This window comes from Lissotriton vulgaris, chromosome 8 (genome assembly GCF_964263255.1).
Source record: "Lissotriton vulgaris chromosome 8, aLisVul1.2, whole genome shotgun sequence".
NCBI classification, from domain to species: domain Eukaryota; kingdom Metazoa; phylum Chordata; class Amphibia; order Caudata; family Salamandridae; genus Lissotriton; species Lissotriton vulgaris.
This window is the reverse complement of record NC_141696.1, coordinates 221,145,294-221,167,183: the sequence shown is the minus strand read 5'-3', so window position 1 is coordinate 221,167,183 and position 21,890 is coordinate 221,145,294. Positions and strand designations below refer to the sequence as shown.

Genomic DNA, 21,890 nt, shown 5'->3' with positions numbered 1-21,890 from the left:
AAGAATGCTTGTGTATAACTTCAAATCTATGTTGAGTAGCGAGATGGGTCGGTATGCCTCGCACCTCGAGTGGTCTTTACCCGGTTTAGGGATCACGGAGATGGTGGCGTCCAGCAGGTCCTCCGAGATCGCGCCTGGCTCCGAAAGGTCATTAAAGAGCAGGGGTCTCCAAACTGGTCCTGGAGGGCCGGATCCATGCCAGATTTTTAAAATAACTACATGTATCTCAATGGGGATATCCAAAAAATATGGCATGGATCCGGCCCTCCAGGACCGGTTTGGAGACCCCTGTTAAAGAGAGTGGTAAGCAGCGGCACCACCTGTGCACAGAACGTTTTATAAAAAATGGCTGTGAAGCAGTCAGGCCCCGGGGCCTTCCCCAGCTTGAGCCTGGAGATGGCCGAGATGACCTCCTCGGGTCTGATGTTGCATTCCAGGGCCGCAGCTTGATCCGCCGGGAGCTGGGCAGAGTCGAGAAATGCTTCACCCGCTGCCTGATCCAGCGTCGACCCTGCATATAGGGAAGTATAGAAATCACCGAAGGCAGTCGCGATCTCACCATCCTCTGTGGCTAGGCTCCCTCCGGGTGTTTTAATTTCTTTCACCGTTTGACGCTGACGCTTCTCTCTGAGCGCCCGTCCCAACAGCCATCCGCACCTGTCTCCCCCCGTATAGTACATGTGGCGCACCCTCAACGCCGCGAACTCCGCGTTGTCTTGGTCCAGCACGCTCAATTGTTTCCTAACCAAAGTTAGTTGCCTCCAGATCCTAGGGGCGCATGTCCTTTGGTGCATGCCTTCCAGCTCTCTAACCTTCTGTGTCAGCTCGTCCCTTTTCTCTGCCCGCGGCCTGTTTTCCGCCGAGGATAAAGCTATGAATTCTCCTCTAAGCACTGCCTTCAATGCTGCCCAGTGTGTCGCCGGGGAAGTGTCAGAGATGTCATTATGCAGCAGATAATCTTTGATCGCGCTTATTATTTTCTCAGGTACCTCCTTGCGGTGTAATAGCGTGTCCCTGAGGCGCCATCAACGGGAGGGTCGCTGCACTGGGGGGAAAAGAAAAGTCACCAAAAGGGGAGCGTGGTCAGAAAGGGAGGCCACTCCTATCTCTACAGTGGATGTCAGCGTCTGTAGGGAGGTAGAGGCCAGGAAGTAATCCATTCTGGCGTATGTGCGATGTGCGCTCAAGAAGTATGAGTATGCTCTAGTGCCTGGATGGAAGCTGCGCCAGAGGTCTACTATACCTAGTTCCCCTAGTCTCGTCGGTCCCCCCTCGGACAAGGACCCAGCCTGTGTAGTGCGCTGCGCTGACCTATCTAGCGTGGTGTCGAACACAAGGTTGAAGTCACCCCCCATAAGTACGTGCCTGTCCTCAGATGCCGCCACTACGCTAAGCGCTTCGTGAAATAATTTTTCCTGTCCCTCATTAGGGGCATATACTGAGCAGATCGTGAATTCAGACCCCCCCCCCCCAGAGAGAAATGGTACGATAACAGCCTCCCCTTTATCTCCGCTCCCTTCCGTAGCACCCGCCCTCGAAACCTCTGTGCCACTAAGATCGCAACCCCAGCTTTCTTGTTCGGGGCGGATGAGAAGAACTGTTGTGGAAAGCTGCGTGCACTCATCCTCGAGCAATCTTTCTGTAGTAAATGCGTCCCTTGTAGGAGACAGATGTCAGCTTGTGCATGTTCGAGGCAGGATAGCACTGCTCTCCGTTTGATTGGGTTGTTGAGCCCTCTCACATTTAGGGAGAGAATGCGGACTTCAGTGGGGGCCATGAGTCACCCTCTTCCCCTCCCGCTCCGTGTTCCCGGGGCGACCCCGGATGCCTGCACCCCCACTCCAACATGGCTCTCCCATCATTCCGAATCGTGTCCAGTCGTGGCCTGCCACAGGATACCCAGAACTCTCGCCAGATTGTCTTGTCGGAACCTCCCGGACCTGGAACCCCTCCCTCTCCTTCCCACAAAATTGTACATGCCCAACTCTACCCCCCATCCAGCCCCAACACCCCTCCACCCCCCATCCCCCCTCCCTCTCCAACATCCCCGAACTAGTAACTGAAAGGCAAAGTGCCAGAAAAGTACACCATTGTCCATCATCTTTCACAGATGACTGGGCACACCCTTACACGGGGGAAATGAAGCCCAGTCTCCCATTCGTCCCCCCTCCCGCCGACCCCCCCAAAAGAACATCTGAGACCCCAGGTTTTGCAAGGTTCAAGGGCATCATCCGCTCGGCTGCTGCGATAAGTCCACAGAGACCGCTTCCACCGCTGCCCTGCGACCACTGTCGATCTCAGTTTTCGGAGGCCTTCTGATGCGGCGCCGATTCCGCTGTTGGCGCCATTGAGATGAGGATTCTCCCGTTCCTCCTTTACGAGATGGCTGTTCTTCCTCCTCTGTCGGTAGCTCTATACCCAGCACCTGACAGGCCTCCTTCAGGGAGCGTATTTGATAGTTTGTTGTTCAGCTTAAATACAATCCTGAATGGGTGCCCCCAGCTATACGGTATAGACTGCTGTTGGAGATGGCTTGTGACTGGTTTGAAGCTGCGACGTTTCTGCAGTGTAAGTCCAGAGAGGTCCTGGAAAAGCGTTGGGGCATGACCACGAAAGGAGATGGGCTGCTTCTCCCTTGCTTTCTGAAGGATGTCCTCCTTAGTGCGGAAATCTTGAACACAGAGCACTATGTCTGCAGGGAAATTCGACCCAGTACGTTGGGTTCCTACCCTGTGTGCTCTGTCAATCGGGAGTGCCGTGTCCTCTGGCCGGTCCAGGATATGATTGAAGAGCTCCCTAGTGAAATTGAACAGGTCTTTGTCCTCATCCGAGTAAGCCACTCCCCGGATGCGAACGTTCTGTCGCCTGGAACGATTCTCCAAATCCTCTAGGTGCGATTGTAAATCCACCTATTGGTCGTGGAGGCGTATAATTTCCTGTTGTAGTGCCTCTGTTTCTGTGTCCCGGTTATCTTGTTTTGCCTCTAGGTCTGCTACCCGTTCCCCAACACCGTCCAGGTCTGATCGCACTGTCCGGATCTCCGCCGCAAACTCTTTTTTGAGAGTGTGAATGTCTTCCCGTAGGGACGTGAGGGACTCAAGGAAGGCCTTCGTAATGGGCTCCGCGCCATCTGTGTCCGACGTGCCCTGTTTTGCGCCAGCACCAGAGGCCTCCTTGACCGTCGCGGGCGAGTGGGTTTTCACGAACATGTCCTTCACTGTCCTGTCCTTACGGACTTTCGTGCCCTGCGACATGATAGTGACACTGCTGCGGGTCCACCTCCTGGAAGGATAACGGGTCCGATGGTTGAGTGTATGTAGGTCGCACTGGCTGCCAGGTCACGGGTCGGCAGCCGCCTCGCACAACAAAATGGCGCCCGGCTAGGCCCTCATCTCATAGAGCCGTGGGCACCACACCGGCTTTTTGGGATGTGTTTGCCGCCCAATACTTTGGGCAGCGACGTAGCACTCACCGCTGCACCAAGCTCTCGGACACGCCGCCGCGGCTACCCTGTGGCAATCTCCACTGCAGGCCCGCAGCAGCAACAGGCGTAGTTCCCACCTGCCGCCTCACGCAACTCTCCTGCGCGGGCCGGGCCTGCCGTAGACGTTCGAAACAGCGTGGAGGTGCCTCAAGTTGTGGGCCCTCATCCCACCTGTCTCTGGTATAGGGCCCCCTTTCGGTAGTCCCGGACTCGGGCCCTGGTTCACCACGCCCTGGCCAGTTCTCCGCGTTCAGCGCGGGTTTGCGGACGTCGCCACTGTTCCCGCCTCCCGACACCCGGAGCCCGGCGGGCACCCCCACCAAACTCCGCATGTGCGCCGTGGCGGCGGGTCTGCAGAAGCAATCGGTTCTCGATACTACCGATGCCTCCCGCCGGTGTAGGCGCGGGTCAGACCCGCCGAGGACTCACCAGGCTAGGCGGGAAGTCGCGCCCGATCTCGAGCCTCCAGCTCGGCTGCAGCGTCTCTGGCTGGTCGCTCCACCCCCAGTGCCGGCCGCGGGCTCAGGCTGCGTCACAGGTCGATCGGCGGACCGGCGCTCAGGCGCTCCCCGCGGGTCCGAGACAAGCCAGCTGGACCCCCGCCGTGTAGGGATACCGGGCGGGCTTTTGGGGTCGCTAAGAAGGGGCTCCGCGACACCGGAGCCCGTGCTGTAGAGGGCCGACGGCAGGAGCTCCGAGGAGTGCGACTTCCTACGCGGCCATCTTGGCCACGCCCCAGAGCTTCAAGTTTTAAAAGGATTCTGTACACATGCTCCTTCGAGTTCGGCCAGCACTGCAACTGTCCCCTGTATTTGGACTTGAGTTATGGAAGCTGTAGTTAATCACTTTAAAGTTGAGAGAGGAATTTGCTGATTACGAGCCTGCATTTGTATACTATTGGTAAAAGGAATTTTGAACCTATGCAACTATTTTGATTTCTCTCAGCCATAGTGACATGAAATGTTTCTATGTGCAGCTTTACTGAAGCCAAAATCAATGGAGGGACTGATTAAATAACCATTTATTTATAAAAGCAAAAACGACTCGAATACAATGTATTGTAGTACTTAAACATTTTACTAGAAAAGGTGGCATGATTCGTCATCCTGATTATGATAAAGCACTAGGTTTGTCTTTTTTTACAGTTTATTATAAACAGCAAAATATTTAGCTCTTACTTAGAGCAGGTTTTCTTTTTCTTGACTGGGTGTTCAGAAGGGCTGTCTGTAAGTCCTTTTTTGTGCTTGTAATGTCTTGTGTACTTTTTGAGATCTGCGTTGGTTGTTTCTTTTTCTGTATTCAGTGTTGTTAATTTAGTACTGTTGTACTACAGGGACAGTGAAGGGCTGGCCTGACACAACATGGTCCGTGTTGTGGGGCTCCAACGCCCCTTTTTGTATACAGCTCTGCTACCTTACAAAGCCAAGGGTTAAACTACCTTGCAGAGCATGGTTGAACATTTTGATTGTCCAGCCATTATTTAAAAAAAAAAAAGTTTATTTATTGGTATTTGTTATGCAAATTGTTCATACAGCTTGTTCCATTAGCATTTTAACTGTGCACATCATAACTATAACAACGCAAACAACAGGTACGGTTGATATCATTTCCCTATGTCTGCCACCTTCAGCCCCGCCAACTGTACCATAACAGTTTGGTAAGGAACCTCTAGCTCATTGGTATCGACATTTATTACATATTTCGTACATTTCGCTCTAAATTCACACTTCCGGGAAACATTGCACTGGGTCCCTTTGGGCACATGCACACCATCATGGGGCCTGTGCCTGAATTACCCTGCTTGCCTGTGCCACTCTCTCTGGGGGGGTGTAGTGTCTTATGCATTACTCCATGGGTGACGGTAATTTTAAATTACACCACATTAAGGGACTCTCTCCTATTCATTCTAGCTGCTTAAGACAGATGACTACTTCCAGATGAGACCTAACAAATTTACTTTCAGGTTGAAACATCGACATTTCACCCGCTAGCTGAAAGGATGGGCTTTGTCTAGACGCAGAATATAGTAGTAGTAGTAGTAGTAGTGAGAAGGAAGAGCAGGGAGGAGGAAGAGGAGAAAGCATTATTTGACTTGCCTATACCTCTGATACTGTTTGACGAATCTTCACAACATTTTTCAAACAAAGTTAAGTTAGGTCTTGTTGGGCATGGAAAGTTTCAGGGCGATACATCAAGCGGCCCGAGATGTCAATAACCTGGTCATAAGCAGTGCATTGCAGGGGGGAAGTTAGAGTTAGCTCAGATAACTACAACTGGTGAATTTCACTGGTTTGTACGAGTGAAATCTAAGCCTAACCAGAATGTCCCTGTGACCTTTGTTTTTTTTCAGTGAATATATATATATATATATATATATATATATATATATATATATATATATATATATATATATATTACTCTTCCCTGAGCATATCCATAATAATCTCACATATATACCACCTAGGGTGTTAATTTGAAATGGTCCTTGTACAATTGTCTCAACTGCTGACACTAAGTGACCTCCTGGACTTGCATGCACTGCCTGTGATTTAGTATGCATGTATGGTTTCAAAAGAGTCCCACTGGATCTAGGTCTTGTTTCTTATGATTACCCTAGTACGGGTACTCAATATGTCTGCATAGTTTTAGCATATGAGTTTGAAACTGCTTTTAAAAATTAGCAGTTGTTTTATGTACATGCTGAAAAAGAGAGGGGAGGTGGTAGATCCTTGTGGAACTCCTGTTTTTATGGAATAAGAATTTGAAGAGAAAGGTGGTGTGTGAACGTGATCGAATCTGCTGTCTAGGTAAGACGAAATACAGTAACAAGCGATGCTATTTATTTAGACTTCTCAGTCTAATAAGTTAGGTGTCCCGGTGTACTGTCAAAAGCTGCTGAAATGTCCAGCTACATCATTTTTGTCTACTAACGTTTTTAGATCATCCCAAATTGTGATTAGGGCAAAGTCGGACCACCTTCCTGAGCAGAATCCCGTTTGACAATCTGACAGTAGTATGTATGTAGTTTATTTTCTTGTATGAATTTTGAGACCTTATGAAAGGCTGCTCATTCCATACCTTTGCTAAGAAAAAACATTTGCAATTGCTCTGTAGCTGTTTGGGTCCTCAGGGTTCAAGTCTAATATCTTTACTAATGTTCCTATTTTTAAAGGGTTATGGATAATATTTCTCACTAGGACAAATGTGAATGTTGACTGAATGATATTTTTGAAAATGTATGAAGGCCAGAGATCAGATGGTCAGTTATCTGGGCTGCGAGCTTTTCTAGGTCTTCGAATTCGGAGTTTGTAATTTCTAGGAAGGCTGATTTAGAGGCAGATTGCATATCTGCTGTGATTGGTTTGGCTGTATATCAGGGGAAGACTTGTTTTTCTTGGTTGTTAGATAGGAATTCTGTGTGTCTGCTTTGTTTGGGTAATGTGCTGCTAGTTTATTGCAGAAATGTTGTGAAAGTAGGGTAGAGATTTGACAGCTCCCTTTATTGGAAAATTCTGATAACATTTTATACTGTCCCCTGGCTGGGCATTTAGAATGGTCAATCCTGCTTGAGTAGTAGACATTTTGGACTTCTTTGTTAGTACATTTTATTGTGCCTATGTAGGTGCATTTTGTCTGAGGGTTCTTGGTCATTAGCATTCTGGGTTGAAGTGTTGTGAATTGTACTTTAATCTTTTTGAGCCCTTCAGCCATCCAAGGGGCCTAATTTGTTTTGCCTTGTTTCAAAGTTGTTTTGGGAATTAATATATCAAACTCTGAGGAGATTCATTTATAGAATTTTTCTACTGAGTTTATTTTTTCTAATTGAGCATTTATTGCTAAATATGATTCGAACTTCTGCATCTTTCGTTTGTTATACTGTCTGTAGGTTATAGAGGGGTCAAGGGATTTAATTGATATTTTATTGGGGGTCTTGAAGGACAAGGTGAAAATGTGTTGATTGGACCATGTTATTTTCCATTTGTCCATATGAAGTTTTTGAACTAGTGGTCAGCTCGAGTATGCAGAAACTGATATAAAATGTATGACCTGCAATGTGGATAAGCCCAGAGACGATCTGTTGTAAGTTATGTGTATTCAGTACGGATATGATTACATTAGGTTGAGGCATATTTGGTTCATCTAACCTGAAGATTAGGACACCAAGTAAAGATATATTGGACAGTATTTTTGATAGATTCAAAACTGTGCCCAAGAAAGCATAAGTAAAAGCTCTGGTCGGTGGAGGTATGTAAAGCAATAGGAAGTGATAGTCCAGCAAGTAGAGCTTCACAACAATGTGTAGTCACCTGCTCTATCTATGGAGCTCTTTGTGAATTTATGGTTCCTATTTGTTAAAATGTGTTCTTTGTGTTTCTGGGAAAGTGAGGAGGTAGAAGTACTGCTATCGCAATGGAGCTGGGATTGTGGCATTCTTCAGCTTCACTATCCTTTCCATGTAGGTTTATTGGAGACATGATGCAGTTGTTATGGGGGAGAGAGAGCAGGAGTCAGATTGCGAAACTGGTGTAGGATTGTGGGCAGCTGGTTTGTTAAGTTGGTAACAACAAAGACAATGATTGGAGGGTCCAAGGGACTACATTTTTTAGACCTGCAAGGAAAAAATCCCCTTCTTATACAAATATATAACCCAAACAATCCTTGGGTCTATAATAATGGTGTGTGCTAGAAGTAACAGACTTTGTTAAAGTATCAAATCTCCAGAGGGGAGAAAATACCTTTAGGACGATTACCCTCACTCACCATAGGTGACATGCTTCATCATTTGGGTATCTCCTCCCAGTGGAAAAACCTAGTTTCACTGAAGGCTATAACCCCCTCACTAAGAGGGAGGAGCTTAGGGATGTTTTTATATAGAAGCTGCTACACACTCTGGGATTCTAAAGTCCTGTGGTGAGTGAGGTAGATGCAAAAACTGCAGCGCAAGAAAGAGAAAATGTGATTTAAAACTACCTAGTGACAGCAAAATGATCTAACTTCCGTAATACTGGAAATACCTTAAAAAATAATTGGAAAAAAGGCATCTGTCAGGTCAAAAACAAACTCAAACACACACCCAATTAATTATTGAGTGGATCCTAAATGTATCCTTTATACCACAAATTAGTGAAAAGGGCGGAAAACAACTTTACAGGTATTCCTTTGTCTTTTTAATGTATGAATCTGTGTGTACATGATAAAACAGGTATTTTGACACAGCTATATACTTTTTTTCTATGTAGAGCGGGGTCCTCTTCCCTGAGCTGCAGCCAGGTTGAGGGGAGGCTTTATATATCCATCAAATTGGGGGAGATGTTTTCACCCCTTTTCACTAATTTGTGGTATAAAGGATACATTTAGGATCCTCTCATTAATTAATTGGATGTGTGTTTGAGTTTACAAAGTTTGTTTTTGACCTGAGAGATGCCCATTTTTCTATTTTATTTGGTATTTCCAGTATTACGGAAAGAATACACTGGAATATTGGTCTAGTACCTACAGTACACAATACTGTTTATGCACATTTGCGTTTTTCACTCGAGCAGCAGATTTGTATATATATATATTTTTTGTGGTCCTGACGAAAGCCCGGGGCTGAAACATGTTGACTGTGTGTTGAGAACCAGCAGTCTTATTTCCATACTGCTGTCTGCACTACTTTTATCCCTACCAGAAAGAGCAAGCTAATAAAGTTAGATCATTTTGCTGTCACTAGGTTTTAAATCACATTTTCTCCTTCTTTGCGCTGCAGTTTTTGCACCTAACCTCACTCACCACGGGACTTTAGGATCCCAGAGAGTGTAGCAGCTTCTATATAAACAAAAAATCCCTGAGCTCCTCCCTCTCAGTGAGGGGGTTGTAGCCCTCAGTAGATGGCCTCAAAAATGGAAGTCATTGTGGACATGTTTGTCATTCCAACCAATGACAAGGTAGCTATATTTCAAGGAATATAGAAACTAATCAGCCGCAGCAACTTACACAAAATTACAAATGAAGTTGTAGTGGGTCAGGTCAGTAATGTAGACTGAAACACCTCAAGGGTAACCCAGTAGTCAGTTGGGACCCTGAAGACAAAAATCATCTCACAACCTTATTATGTGGGCACTGTACCACTTATGTCTCAATGTAAAGAGAACAAATGATGCTCATCAAAGTTTCAGTCTTATGACTAAAGGGTACCAACATGCCCCAGAGCCTGCATAAACCAATTCATGTATAAGAGCCCAGCATGCAAAAACAGAGACGGCAAGTGCATGAAAGAAATAAATGTTTGTCAAGGGCCATGCAAGCTACATTAATGCATGCAATGTCATACCTTCTTACGTAGGTACCCTCTGCAGTATAGATTTACATGAGCATGTCACAAAAGCCAAAAACAGTATGTGGGCTGCCATCATGAGGTCTAATTCTTTATAAAAGTTTTATATAGCGCAAACAAGATCCCGAAGGATATCAGAGCGCTTTACAAAGGAAGGAAGGAAGGACATGAATCCAATATCACCAACAGGAAAAGATTACACAAAAGGAATACATGCATAAGTACAGACAATTATCACAAAAGTCCCAAGCAGATGAATCTAAATGGGAATGTAACAGACCACGGATGGGGTACACACTGCGGAAAAGAAGAGCATAGATCCAAAACTGACATTAAGTAGGAATACTCATTTGATTCCCAAACCAGAGAGTCAAGGAGAGTAATGCGGTAAGCAGGAATATATTGGACTACGAAAGGGGACAAACAATGCGGTAAAGAAGGGCAGCATCACATGAGAAGACATTGGTTGTAGGAACAATGAGTTCAAGCAAATTATCCTGGGCCAAGTTAAGGTATCTCTCTTTATCTCACTTGCCACCCGCGCCGCCCACACACACACCCGTGCGAGCACTGCCGTGGACAAGAGTCCACGGGCCACACCCACACTCAACGTAAATAATGCTGACATCTCCTGTACTCATTCCCCCCCCCCCCCCCAAATACAGACTGCTCCTTACAATTCCAAACATTCTCTGTCGTCTCCCCGATTTTTTTCTTTTTGAAATTCTTGTCCATGACCCACACAATGGTCCATGAATATTAGCTGTTGAGACGTATACAACAGTTTGACATTGAAATCAGAGTGACCCAGTAATCGTCAACAATTTAAAAGCACAAAAGGGTGTTGGGTTATTCGTAAAGAGGGGGTGAAGTAAACGTCCCACCCAAAATCACAATCCACCAGCGCAGGAAGCACTAGCTGTGTGCCAAATGCCGAAGGTCACCAGCTGAGGGTAGGGCAACTAGTTTGCATGGCAGAGTCTCGTTTGTTATTGGAATTAACCAGACAAATCGCTCTGCACCTCCTGTTCATATAATCATGTATGTAATGATATGAATCAAAGAGGCTAGACGTGTTTATTTGAATTGGTTCTTTTATCGTTTTCAGATTGTTGACAATAAGTGATGTTATGGCCTTATGCACATTACCTGTGATTTAATAGTCGTCATATGGATTCAAAAGAATCCCACTGGACCCTTGTCTTGTTTCTTTCAATATGAAGATCACACAAAGATAATTCTCAAACCTGAAAACTCTCTAGGTCATAGGAGCATTAAAACATAACAACTGCCTCATATCTGTTGATTAATGGATGGCGTGGAATCGGATCAAACTGAATGCTTCAAAAACTTAAAAACTGATCTGTAATGAATTAAAAAAATTATGGCATTGAATCTTTCTGGCGAGATGAACTGGGACTCCTGTCAAAAATAGTTATTCACTCGAGAAATCTGTGAATAGTCTTTGACCCTTCATTGTCAATGAATACCCAAGTGGACACTGCCTCAATCAACTTTCTGCTCAATGGAAACACCTAGATGCATCTTTTCCCATCTTGGATTTACTCAAAAGTTGCAAGCAGCAACTCGCCTTCTCCAAACCTGGCTGTACTAACAAACTTTACCATAGCATTCCATTCTCCACTATCAGAAGGCTACAAAGAATCCAAAACTCAGCAGCAACCCAACTTCTAGATGTAAATAAATGACCCACATCCCTCGAGTCTTGAAGGCCTCTGCACTGGCTCCCAATAGCAAGAAGATTATTTTTCAAACAAGTGTTCGTCAGAGATAAAAAATGGCAAAGGACCATAATTCATTTAAGTAAAACTCACAAAATAGTACAACCCAGGAATTGACACAAGTCTTAGTAATTCCTGCTTACGGGAAGAAAACCACTGATAGCATTACTTTCTCTGTTAAAGTTGCAAAACTGTGGAATTACCTAACTGCAAACATCAGATCCGGGGAGAGTTCAGAAGGGTAGTTAAACCCTGTTTATTGCCAATGTGATACAAAAAAGAATGCACATTATCGTACTTTTTGCCTACAGGACCCTCGATCCAGAAAGGGCAAAGTAATCATAGTCTTGTTACAAACAATGGCTATTAACAGGGAGTACCACATCTCCCTAGAAGCTTACCACCCTTGCATCTGTTTCAAATGCATACATAAAGGAATGATCAGTGAGAGCCCTAGAGATTGCCCATTCCACCAAAATATTGCCAGACTAACCTAAACAACCTGCTATCCGTACAAACCACTTAACTCTGTACCCCATCTTGAAGAATAAGTACAAAGTCATAGTTTCAATAATGTTTAACTTCTATGTAAAAAGATGGACAGAGTGTATCAACACCACCAATAGCCAAACTGAGCAATAAATGACATGGAAACATTGACCGCCTGCCCACAGGCGGTCAACTTTCAACCTTTTTATTTCTTCTACTCCAGATTACATCCTAGCTCAAAACAACTGCATGAACATTAACCTGATTTAGAGCTAGGGAAACATTCTTTTTATCTTTCTATTTCTAGGATACTCTCCTTCTCCACCCTCTGTCTGCCTTTATGCCTCTGGGTGTACCCTACTCTATCATTTGCCCGCCTCAGTTTCTACCTTAATTCAGTACATAATCCTACCTCTCCCTACAAATTATAAACTCTTTCTTAGGAACATTCCTGCAATATCTAACCTTTTCTAGCCAATCTACTCATCCCACCCTTATAAATCGCGAATTTTCCTCCTTCTGTATTAACTGTCCTTTCATTCTCACAATAGCTAACCTCCTCCACCCTATTTATGTATCCCAGTTTTTCCACTTACATTAACTCATTCTATAACCATACCTAACTCCTGTTAACGTGATCTACCACTAGACGCTGAAGGAAGAGCTTTAACCCTTTAAATGATGCCAAATATGTCATGCAGACTCAAATCGAACGGCTCCCGACTGTCCGAGACACACGCCACCCTTGACGTCTGACGCATCCAAATGGTTCAACAGTTTCCTCGGAGCACAAGACAAACCCAATAAACAACAAATTTACAGCAATAACTAATAAACACGGAGTTGATAACCATGGATTGCAGAGCAGCGTGCTACATCGCCATAAAGCACTTCAGTGCCTCGTGGGGGATGGAGGGGGCGTAAATGTTACATCAATGCAATTACAATGAAGTACAATACAACAAATGGCCAAAATGATGAAAAGTGATTTAGCAGTCTGGAAGGGAGTAAAAGTTAAGGGTCAAAGGGAAAAGGGTGATGTTTTCCTGATGCATAATGCGGATCACTATGATTCTTCTGTGAAGTCAGCACTAACATATGAATATAACCTCCTTAAACTAGACCAAGGAGTTTGCTAGGGCTCACAGTTGATATTTGTAAACAGGCAAGTAATTCATAATTTGAGTATGCGTCATTCTAATGGAATTTTTTCCAGTGATTTAGACCCTCTTGAAATCCCTGGTTGTACTTGTAACTTTGTGGTTGGCCCCACTCAGTAGACCCAATATTTAAGAAGATCTCTGATCTGGAAAATTGGGATTTATCTTCCTGACCCATTTGGCTTATGCGTATTGCATAACAAAAGTGATACCCGCTCAAGTGAAGCGAGATGCAGTGATCAGTGTGAAAAGGAGTCACTCTGCGCCAGCTGGTATGTATTGCCCAGTTAGGTTTTAGCTCCCCAGAACCTACTCCCAACTTGTTGGTGTAGTTAATTGCCTAGCAATGCATATAAATGCAAGATCAGTACTGTGGTGCTGTGGTGTTTACAAACTACTAAGTACCAAATTGGACTTGAAGTATCTGAAACTTGTATGCTGATGCCTCTATAAATTAGACTAATTCCCCCCTCCCCTAGTAACTATTCGATCAGGGTAGAAAGGGGTTGAATTCCGAAGGGCAGAGAGTTGTTCTACTTTTCAATAAATGCTAATTCCTGCAAACCTTCTGTGCTGAATCCTTCCTCTTTCGGCAGAGTGTGCTACAATGTATATCTCTCTCCTAACCCAACCTGGACAGTAACCTGTGCTTACAGACATCTGGGGAAGTGCCTTGCGTTTAAGGAGTATTTCCCTGAGTTTGTTAACTCAGTGATTGGGCTTTAATCACCGCTTTATAGCACATGGGGACTTCAATTTATAGGTGAAACAGAGTGATACACGGGTAATATCCTCATTGAACCACCTAGATGTGGTAGATTTAATGCAACAAGTGTAGTGCTCAATCCATGAGAATGGTAATATCCATGAGTGGAATTTGAAAACAGAAAATCTAGTTCCACCAATATCATCATCCTGAATACCTGGTTGCCAATTAGGAGTGTAGACAGAAATTGGTACCAGGAAAATCATCTGTAAATGGGATCAAAGTTTGTTTGCTGAGTTATAATGGAACTATTAATTGTAGACTACTGAAATTCTATGTACACAGAAATTAGTTGACCTAAGTAATACTTACCTGTAGTAATTAGTAATAATCTGGCCAAGCACATTTAAGTGTATTTTAAAGGGTTTTGTAACTATGTTTAAAAACAGCTTCTTGTTAAGAATAATTTTACAAGAACTGACCCTAGGAAAGGATGTATCTGCATTGTGTTACTACAGTATGATAATGTAAGTCCACTACTCTCCCCTAGTGTAAATTGGAGCAGCCACTTGATCACTCACCTCGTTCTTTATTAGCTCGATACATTTTACATGCAACTCATGGACCTATGAGAATCTGACAGCTTTGCTTAGTCCATGAGGCAGTGAACCTTACCCGAGATGCTGGGGCTAAATAACACCCATACTACACTGATTTTACTGGGGGCAGACCTGCTGCAGCTGAATGCACATCAATACTTGTGCATCTCTAAGAAAGCTGTCCACACCTATAACCATACATACAAAGCTAAGAGACTGGCTCCTTTCAGCAAACCTGGCCGTGCCAAAGCCACCACCTGACTTCTACTTGCAATCCCCAAGGAAAAATGAACCATTCTCACAGGAAATGTTTTACCAATAGCAGCCGCTCTCCCTGAAACTCTTGAACTACACACCCGAAATACGCTACACTTGCTACTGTTAAAGAAATCACTATTTACCGGTCCTCCTCCACATAACTACTTACTTAGCCCTGCAAGGTAGCATACCTTTCCCAAATGTTTGTGTTCTCTGTTACGTGTTTATATTAAGCTATAATTATGTTGTCTCTGTATTTATGCAAGCCACTCTATCAGACTTTTCATCTGGATTGCAACAGCAATACATAGGAACCAAATAAATTAACTTTCTTCTCCACTGAACTCTTTCTTTCCCATTTCCTTTTGTTCTGATTACTGTTCTTACATCCTAATTTGTTTTCCTACCTGTACCGTACATAACCCCAGTTGGACCTATTGTTAACGCCTCAGGTAAACTAATTTTCTCCCCCTCATTTTGACTTGGCTTATCTCTTTAGCCTTGCCACCTAATGTTCCAAGCAGGGGAATTAGAGGGCTTTGTTTTATATTTTCATTCACATCTTTCTGGACGTTTTCAGGTTTGGAAACCTTTATATTGGTGGCTAGAAAATTACCATGCGAAGGGCTCTATGATGTTGTCGAGGGCTACGTAAAGATTTCCATGGAGTGTGCTGAAATCTTTAAACTTTTGGATGGAGAGAAACGACCAGAGACTGAGGTAGGTTTTAACAGTACCCATACGCTAATGCGATGTTAGAATTGCCTTTTTAAAAAAAATGTATACATTGTTTACAAATGGTAAAGCAGATCAGCATGGTTTTCAGAGCCTCTTTTAGGACTTCGGGCCTGATTCAGTGGATGGGTCACTCCATCACAAACATAACATATATCCTATCCGCCGTATTACAAGTGCCATCTAGTATAATGCACTTGTAATGTGGTGCAGTGGATATTCGTCAAGTTTGTGATGGAGCAGGCTCTCCGCTGAACTCTAAATCAGGCATGTAGTTGGATCTTGTTGTGACAAGTAATAATTCTAGATTTTATATTTTGTACAGTTCATTAGAATCCTATAATTAGAATGCTTATTTTAATCTATATGTGGCCTTTGATTCTATGCTCAGCTCCTGCTGGTTATTGCAAATAAGCTCTGAATAAAGTCTAACTCAGAGGTCTGCCTCCTTTTCTTAATACTGGCAGCGAGTGACCGGCAGGGTTTTAAGAACCCACGTGAAGATGCAACCAGTAATCCTCATCAGTACCTGTTGTCATTTTGTTATAAACCTATGGAATTCTTGTTCTGTCCTAGAAAGCTTCCAGACAGATGTGCATCATTGTCATCAGATGCTGAAAGGAGAATCTAGTCATAACGTGTTGGTCAGGGGTTTTTCTGGTCCAACTTTCCAACGAGCGTAGATGGAACGTAGAGGCATTCCAGCTTTGATGGCTTATGGTGCATACGTCAACATGCCGATGTTGGAGACTACCGCCATCTTGGTAGTGTGGTTTTGTAGTTGCATATATATGTACTTTGGGGACACATGGAAACCTAATTTCCTTAGTTTTGTTCCTGTGTGTATATGTGAGCAAGAAGTAGCCAGCATGGTAAGCTTTGTGTGGGGTCCACTATTTTACCTTGCTGAGAAGCCCTGTTATTTCTAGCAATCCGCAAAACATACCTCTTCTACTCTTCCTGTCCGGTCTGTGTCTACCAGGTTTTGACTTGGAGCAATGGCCGAAACCAAGGGAGAGGCCTTTACACACAATCCCCATTATCCTAGTATTGTAGTTGCTGATGGTTGCAGTACGGTCTAGGGACTGCTGTGTTACATCATAGAAATAGGAAGGGTGAGGTGGTGGCTTTTACTTCCAGGAGCTAATGGGGAAGGAGGGTTCATACTCTGGTGGAGCGTGAAAATGTAGCCTGTTGGTCGAGCATCAGTCATTCTAGGCACTATCTATGGGGTACCTAATTTAAAATTCCTGTCAACCACAAAACTTTGTTGGGTTTCTTTTCACCCAAGGGCGCTAAAACAAATACAGGCCTAGGATTGCTAAAATGCAGTGTAACAATTAAGAGTTTTCTTACCATACGAAATATATTCCTGGTGCTAGTAACACAATCGCAGATAACTGTTCTAGACTGTCTTTGCTTGTTCTAGGCTGCCTTCGTGGTCTGACCATGTGGATGAGGGGGGAACAGGATTTTGATGAAGTGTCACTAAGGCTGCCATTACGGAAGATGAGTGGGTAGAAGCACTGGAAGAGGATGAAATTATTATGAAATTTGTACCACACATGATGGAAGGATAACCATCCATGTGCTTGGATGCTGATGTGTGGATGAGTACTGTTGCATATCTTTTGAACTTTCGCTTGTCAATGGTTCTTTGAGGAGATGTGATGCACTGGTCATGCCCCATACCTTGCAGAGTAAGGGGGTAGATTTATCCTATGAAGGGTACATTGGCATGACCGCCGTGAAGTAGGTGATCCGATAACTATTTTGGAGGCCTAGTTTTGATACATCATTTGAGCAGTATGAAAGGCAATGTTTATCCATTGCCGTTAGGTTGGTGTTTCTTGGCCAGTCAAATCTGTACCAGTTCCAGAGAAGACCTGGTCTTAACTTGGACTGGATATCATAGTCCTTTTGAATGTATTGAAGGGTGTAGTCAAATATTGTTATTGGAGCTATGGATTGCACTTCTCATTGGCCAGAGGTATGTTTTAATCCCGTTTATAGTTCAAGAGTCCACGAGTTTCTTGAGAGATTGATTGCCAGTTAGGGTGTTCCCGAAGAAATCGTCACAAACTGCGGCCCTCAGTTTGTGTTAAGGTCAACCAAGATGACTAAATGTTTGAGCACAACAAAGGATGAACTCCGTGCCTCAAGCATTGACAAAACTTATTTGCAGATGCCGCTGACTCGTTTCTGATTCCAAGTACATCTCCTGTAACCACGAGTGACTTGGATGCAAAAGTTATTATTGTCTGCCTTTCCATTTTTATGAGGCATCGGAGAGAGTAAAGTCTATAATTACTTGCATCCATAGTCCTGATACTTCACAGCAAGGAATCAGTCTTTAGAACTATAAAAGGAATCACAGATAGCTGTGTTTTTACTGGGAGTCAACATATCAAATACTTTGAGAATTCTTTACTAGCCATCTTATTGGTGAATTATGTCTACAGAATGTGGGGCACCAGTAGACCAAAACTGACCAAAATGCCCTGGTAAGGCAGGAATTCATTTTTATTTTTAGGGAGCTAGAGTTCCCACATGTCGCCACATAACTGGTTATGTGGCTTATCTTGATGTATATTAGAAATGGGATCTCTGGTCGGCTAAGGCTTGCGCCAAAGCCAGGCAGAGACCACCACTCTAGTCAGGGCAAGGGAGTTACATGCCAAAGATAACCCCTGCTCACCCCTTGGCAGCTTGGCAAGAGCAGTCAGGCTTATCCCGGAGGAAATGTTTAAATTGTTTCTGCAATACACACACATCAGTAACATACTAGGCACACTACAATAGGAACTCCACACAAGATTATATACAAAATAGCCTTTGAATTGTCATAAACACAATAGAAACATAATCATATAATATACACTGTGCCAACTGGCACTATGCAATATTCACAGGGGATTATATACAGGACTGGACCAATCGGGCCACGGTCAGAACCATCAGAATGCAGGTAAGTAAGTATAAACCGCCACCAGTAATTACTGGTACCGAATTACCTAAGCATTATCACAGACATAAGCCCACACTAGGCCCAAAACGCACCAGCATAACACATTATGCAATAGGCGTCACAAGTATAAATACATTATGCAATACCTGTAAGCATGGGCACTATCACATAAACACATTGGGCATCACATTAGGGCCTTGCGCCCTATCAATACTCAACTGACCCCCTGGCCAACTGGCCTTCCAATGGGGCTCAAATGCCCGCTGTCCCAAAATGTCAGGGCGGCTGCCAATGCAGCAGGATCCAAACACGCGCAATTGCGCTGGGGCAGAGGAGTGTCTCTCACTCCTACCTCCTTCAACAACGCCTCCAAAGGAATGCTAGCCTAACCGTGGCAGCTGCCCACTACTTGCTGGGCAGCTGTGAAATCAAAGGTGGGCATGGGCGCTCACTGTGCCCTGACAGCCTGATTGGGACTCTATCTCCCAAAAATTTCCCCAAGGTTGCGACGCGGCACAACTGAGGTTCACATATCAGGCCTGGCATCACAGTGCCTCTTCTGTTCCACTGAGACTAGTGGAACCAACAGGCCACCAACACAGGCACCGCTGTGCCCCTGGACCCCCACTGGGGCCCTAAAGACCAATGTGGCCGCGTTGCAGCTGGCTGCTTCGGCAGTGCAGCTGTACCAGAAAAATGCGGCCCTATGGAGCCCTGCTTTGGGCTCACTTTACAAATTTGCCACCAATGTTGGAACGGCCCGCTCTCCTGCGGAATCGCTCGAGCACCAGCCCGGTGCAACCTCAGGTCTCCACTCACTTGGCCGACTCAGGACTCCCTCGCTGCTCTCCGGGCAGATATTCCCTCCTTGTTGGGGACACGCAGGGCTCCCACCACACACTGGAGCCCTGCTCAGGCAGGCACTGCCTTCCTCTCTCCTTTGGGGCACTGGAGCAGCACACGCGGGGATCTATCTTCCCCGAGGGAGCCCCGCTGCTCAGCTGCAGTCCCTCTTCTCTCCTCTGGTGGCTTCCCAGTCAGCCCTGGTCACTCACGGGGCTTTGGGTCTCGGGTGCACCAGCACCAGGGCCGTCTTCTCTCTTCCTGGTGTGCCTGGAGGCTGGGTTGGCTCCCGCTCTTCGGCACAACTTTTGCCTCACTCTTCTCTGGATCACAGGGGCGCAGGGTAGGCTCCCGTCTGCTCCGTTCCATCGTGGAACTCCCCGCCCACAGACAGGCAGCTCTGCCTGGCTTCTGGGTCGTGCTGGTTGCGGGCCGGCAGCAGCTTTTTCTCTGCACACAACGAAAGTGTGGGGTGGGCAGGCACCCGTTAACACGATCCTCGATTGCGGGGTGGGCTCTCGCCAATGAACGCTGCATGCAGGGTGGGCACCCGCTTTGAGTCAACACTATAAGCGGGGTGGGCACCTGTTCAAAACTGTCAGAAATGCGGGGTGGGCACCCGCTGTTTAAATATGCAAAAAGCGGCAAAGATGGTGGGCACCCGCTTGGTGTGCACAAATGCGGGGTGGGCTCCTGCCGACTTCAGTAGCACAGGGGGGGAGAATCCCACATGCCAGGGATTTCCTCGCAGCCTTGCGCTGCTGCAGGGCCAGCTCCCCTCTCCTGGGGCTCTAGCAAGCAGGCCAAAGAAATAAAGGGTCCTGGGTGCTGGGTGGACCACAGCGCAGCCAGGCAGGCCAGCACACAGGGACCCCCAGGAGTCAGCAGCTGGGTCCTGCGGCAGTTCCTCCTGGCAGTGTCGTCCACCCCCCTCCCCCACTCCCCACCCCTCTCCAGTAAGCACAGGCACAACACTTTCAAGGGGTCACAGCTCCTTCATTTATAGTGCATATTTCCTTTGTCCGAAAGCACAGGGCTGGGGAAACCAGATGCAACTGGTTTTGGAGCACTCTGTTTACCAGGCTCCTCTTTCCTATTATTCGTTGGGGGCTCGTCATCAGACACACCACAGGGGGGCGGAGCCAGCATTCACTAGGGCAGGCACACTCCTATTCAGGGACCAGGGACTTCTCCTCCCACTAATCAAAATGTAGATGTCCCATTCAGCCTAGCCCTGACTCACCCCGCCCCTCCTGGAGCCACCCACACCTCACCAGCCCCTGTCACTCAAAAGCCAGACATGCAATTCATATCAGGCAGGCAGACACATAGCACACAGAAAAACCAACTTCTAAAAGTGGCATTTCTAAAATAACCACAATAAATCTGTGCACACCATTGCCCAGCATTGAATACCATTTCACACATACCAGCCTTGACCATGCTGCGCCAATCTCACTAAATGTAACCCAGAGCGCACGCACTTTATACTGGATAGCAGTGATAAAGTTCCTAGAGGCCTAAAACCACCAACAGTACACAGGGGAAAAGGCTAGGAGACAGGCAAAAAGTTTAGGGATGAACCCGACAAAAGGGCCAAGTCCAACAATGTATACAAGTGACACTGGATATCATTAAGGTTCACTTTGAGAAGTCCTTCATTTGAATAGCCACCATTGGTGAAGTCTACCATTTGGTTAACTTCTCAGTAACCTTAGTGATTCTCAGCATCATAATATAATCTTGGACTATTGGATTCCTTTTGAAGACTTTTTAAATCCATTTTGCCAAGTGCAGAGACACTCGTAGCTGTGTGAAACTACCACTGAAAATGGTGCCTCATTGACTAAGCCGGTTTGTGGCAAACAAAGTCATGTAACTTATAGTTTCTGCGCTTCCCGTAAATACTGATTTCTGAACCTTTATGAAAACCATTTAACACACCGCAGAACCACACCTCATCTAACACATAGCGAAATTGTTACAGTCAAGCCTTGCTCAGTGATGATACAGACATACAAGAAAAATTCTTGGCCCAAATAGCAATGGAGTGATTCGACATTCTTCCACTTTTCTATTCTCCCACAAGAACTGGTATGAAAAATAGAGCTGAGCCCTGTTTTAAGCGAATTCAGAAATAAATAAAAAGGATATAACACATTTTTTGTTGCTGACTTGCATTAAGGTATGTACATGTTTTAAAGAATTAAACATAAACTGCTTCTTATTTCTCATGCTGTTTGTAAAATGCAGTTTCTACGAGACCATTCGATGAAACAGCATGTTGAGTTAATAATTCAAGTAGGATGTAGTCTTCACATTAAGAACACTAAAATTGCTGTAATAGAACTATATCAGATTCGCTAAGTCTTGCAATCTAAATTGTGAAAATGATTCTATAATTCCTTGCATTTACTTCAGTTATCACATATGGACAATGGGGTCACCGTTTTGGGCTCTAGTTCACATACTCTTCTTCAGTATGCACTGATGAAGTAGTCTGTGAATGTACCATCATAGTTATTCGTATTGTGCATTATCACAGGCTGTTTCCCCTCATAGGTTGGTTATATATCATGTTGTCCATTCT

At 45.1% G+C, this 21,890-nt stretch overlaps 1 protein-coding gene across 1 annotated transcript in view; it reads left to right on the top strand.

Annotated features, from left to right (window-relative positions):
- Positions 1–21,890, top strand: part of URB1 (URB1 ribosome biogenesis factor) — a 783,310-nt gene that overhangs the window by 28,612 nt on the left and 732,808 nt on the right. The window contains exon 2 of the mRNA XM_086933991.1: positions 15,335–15,474. Coding sequence (XP_086790117.1) covers positions 15,335–15,474 — 140 coding nt within the window. The remainder of the gene's footprint in view (positions 1–15,334; positions 15,475–21,890) is intronic.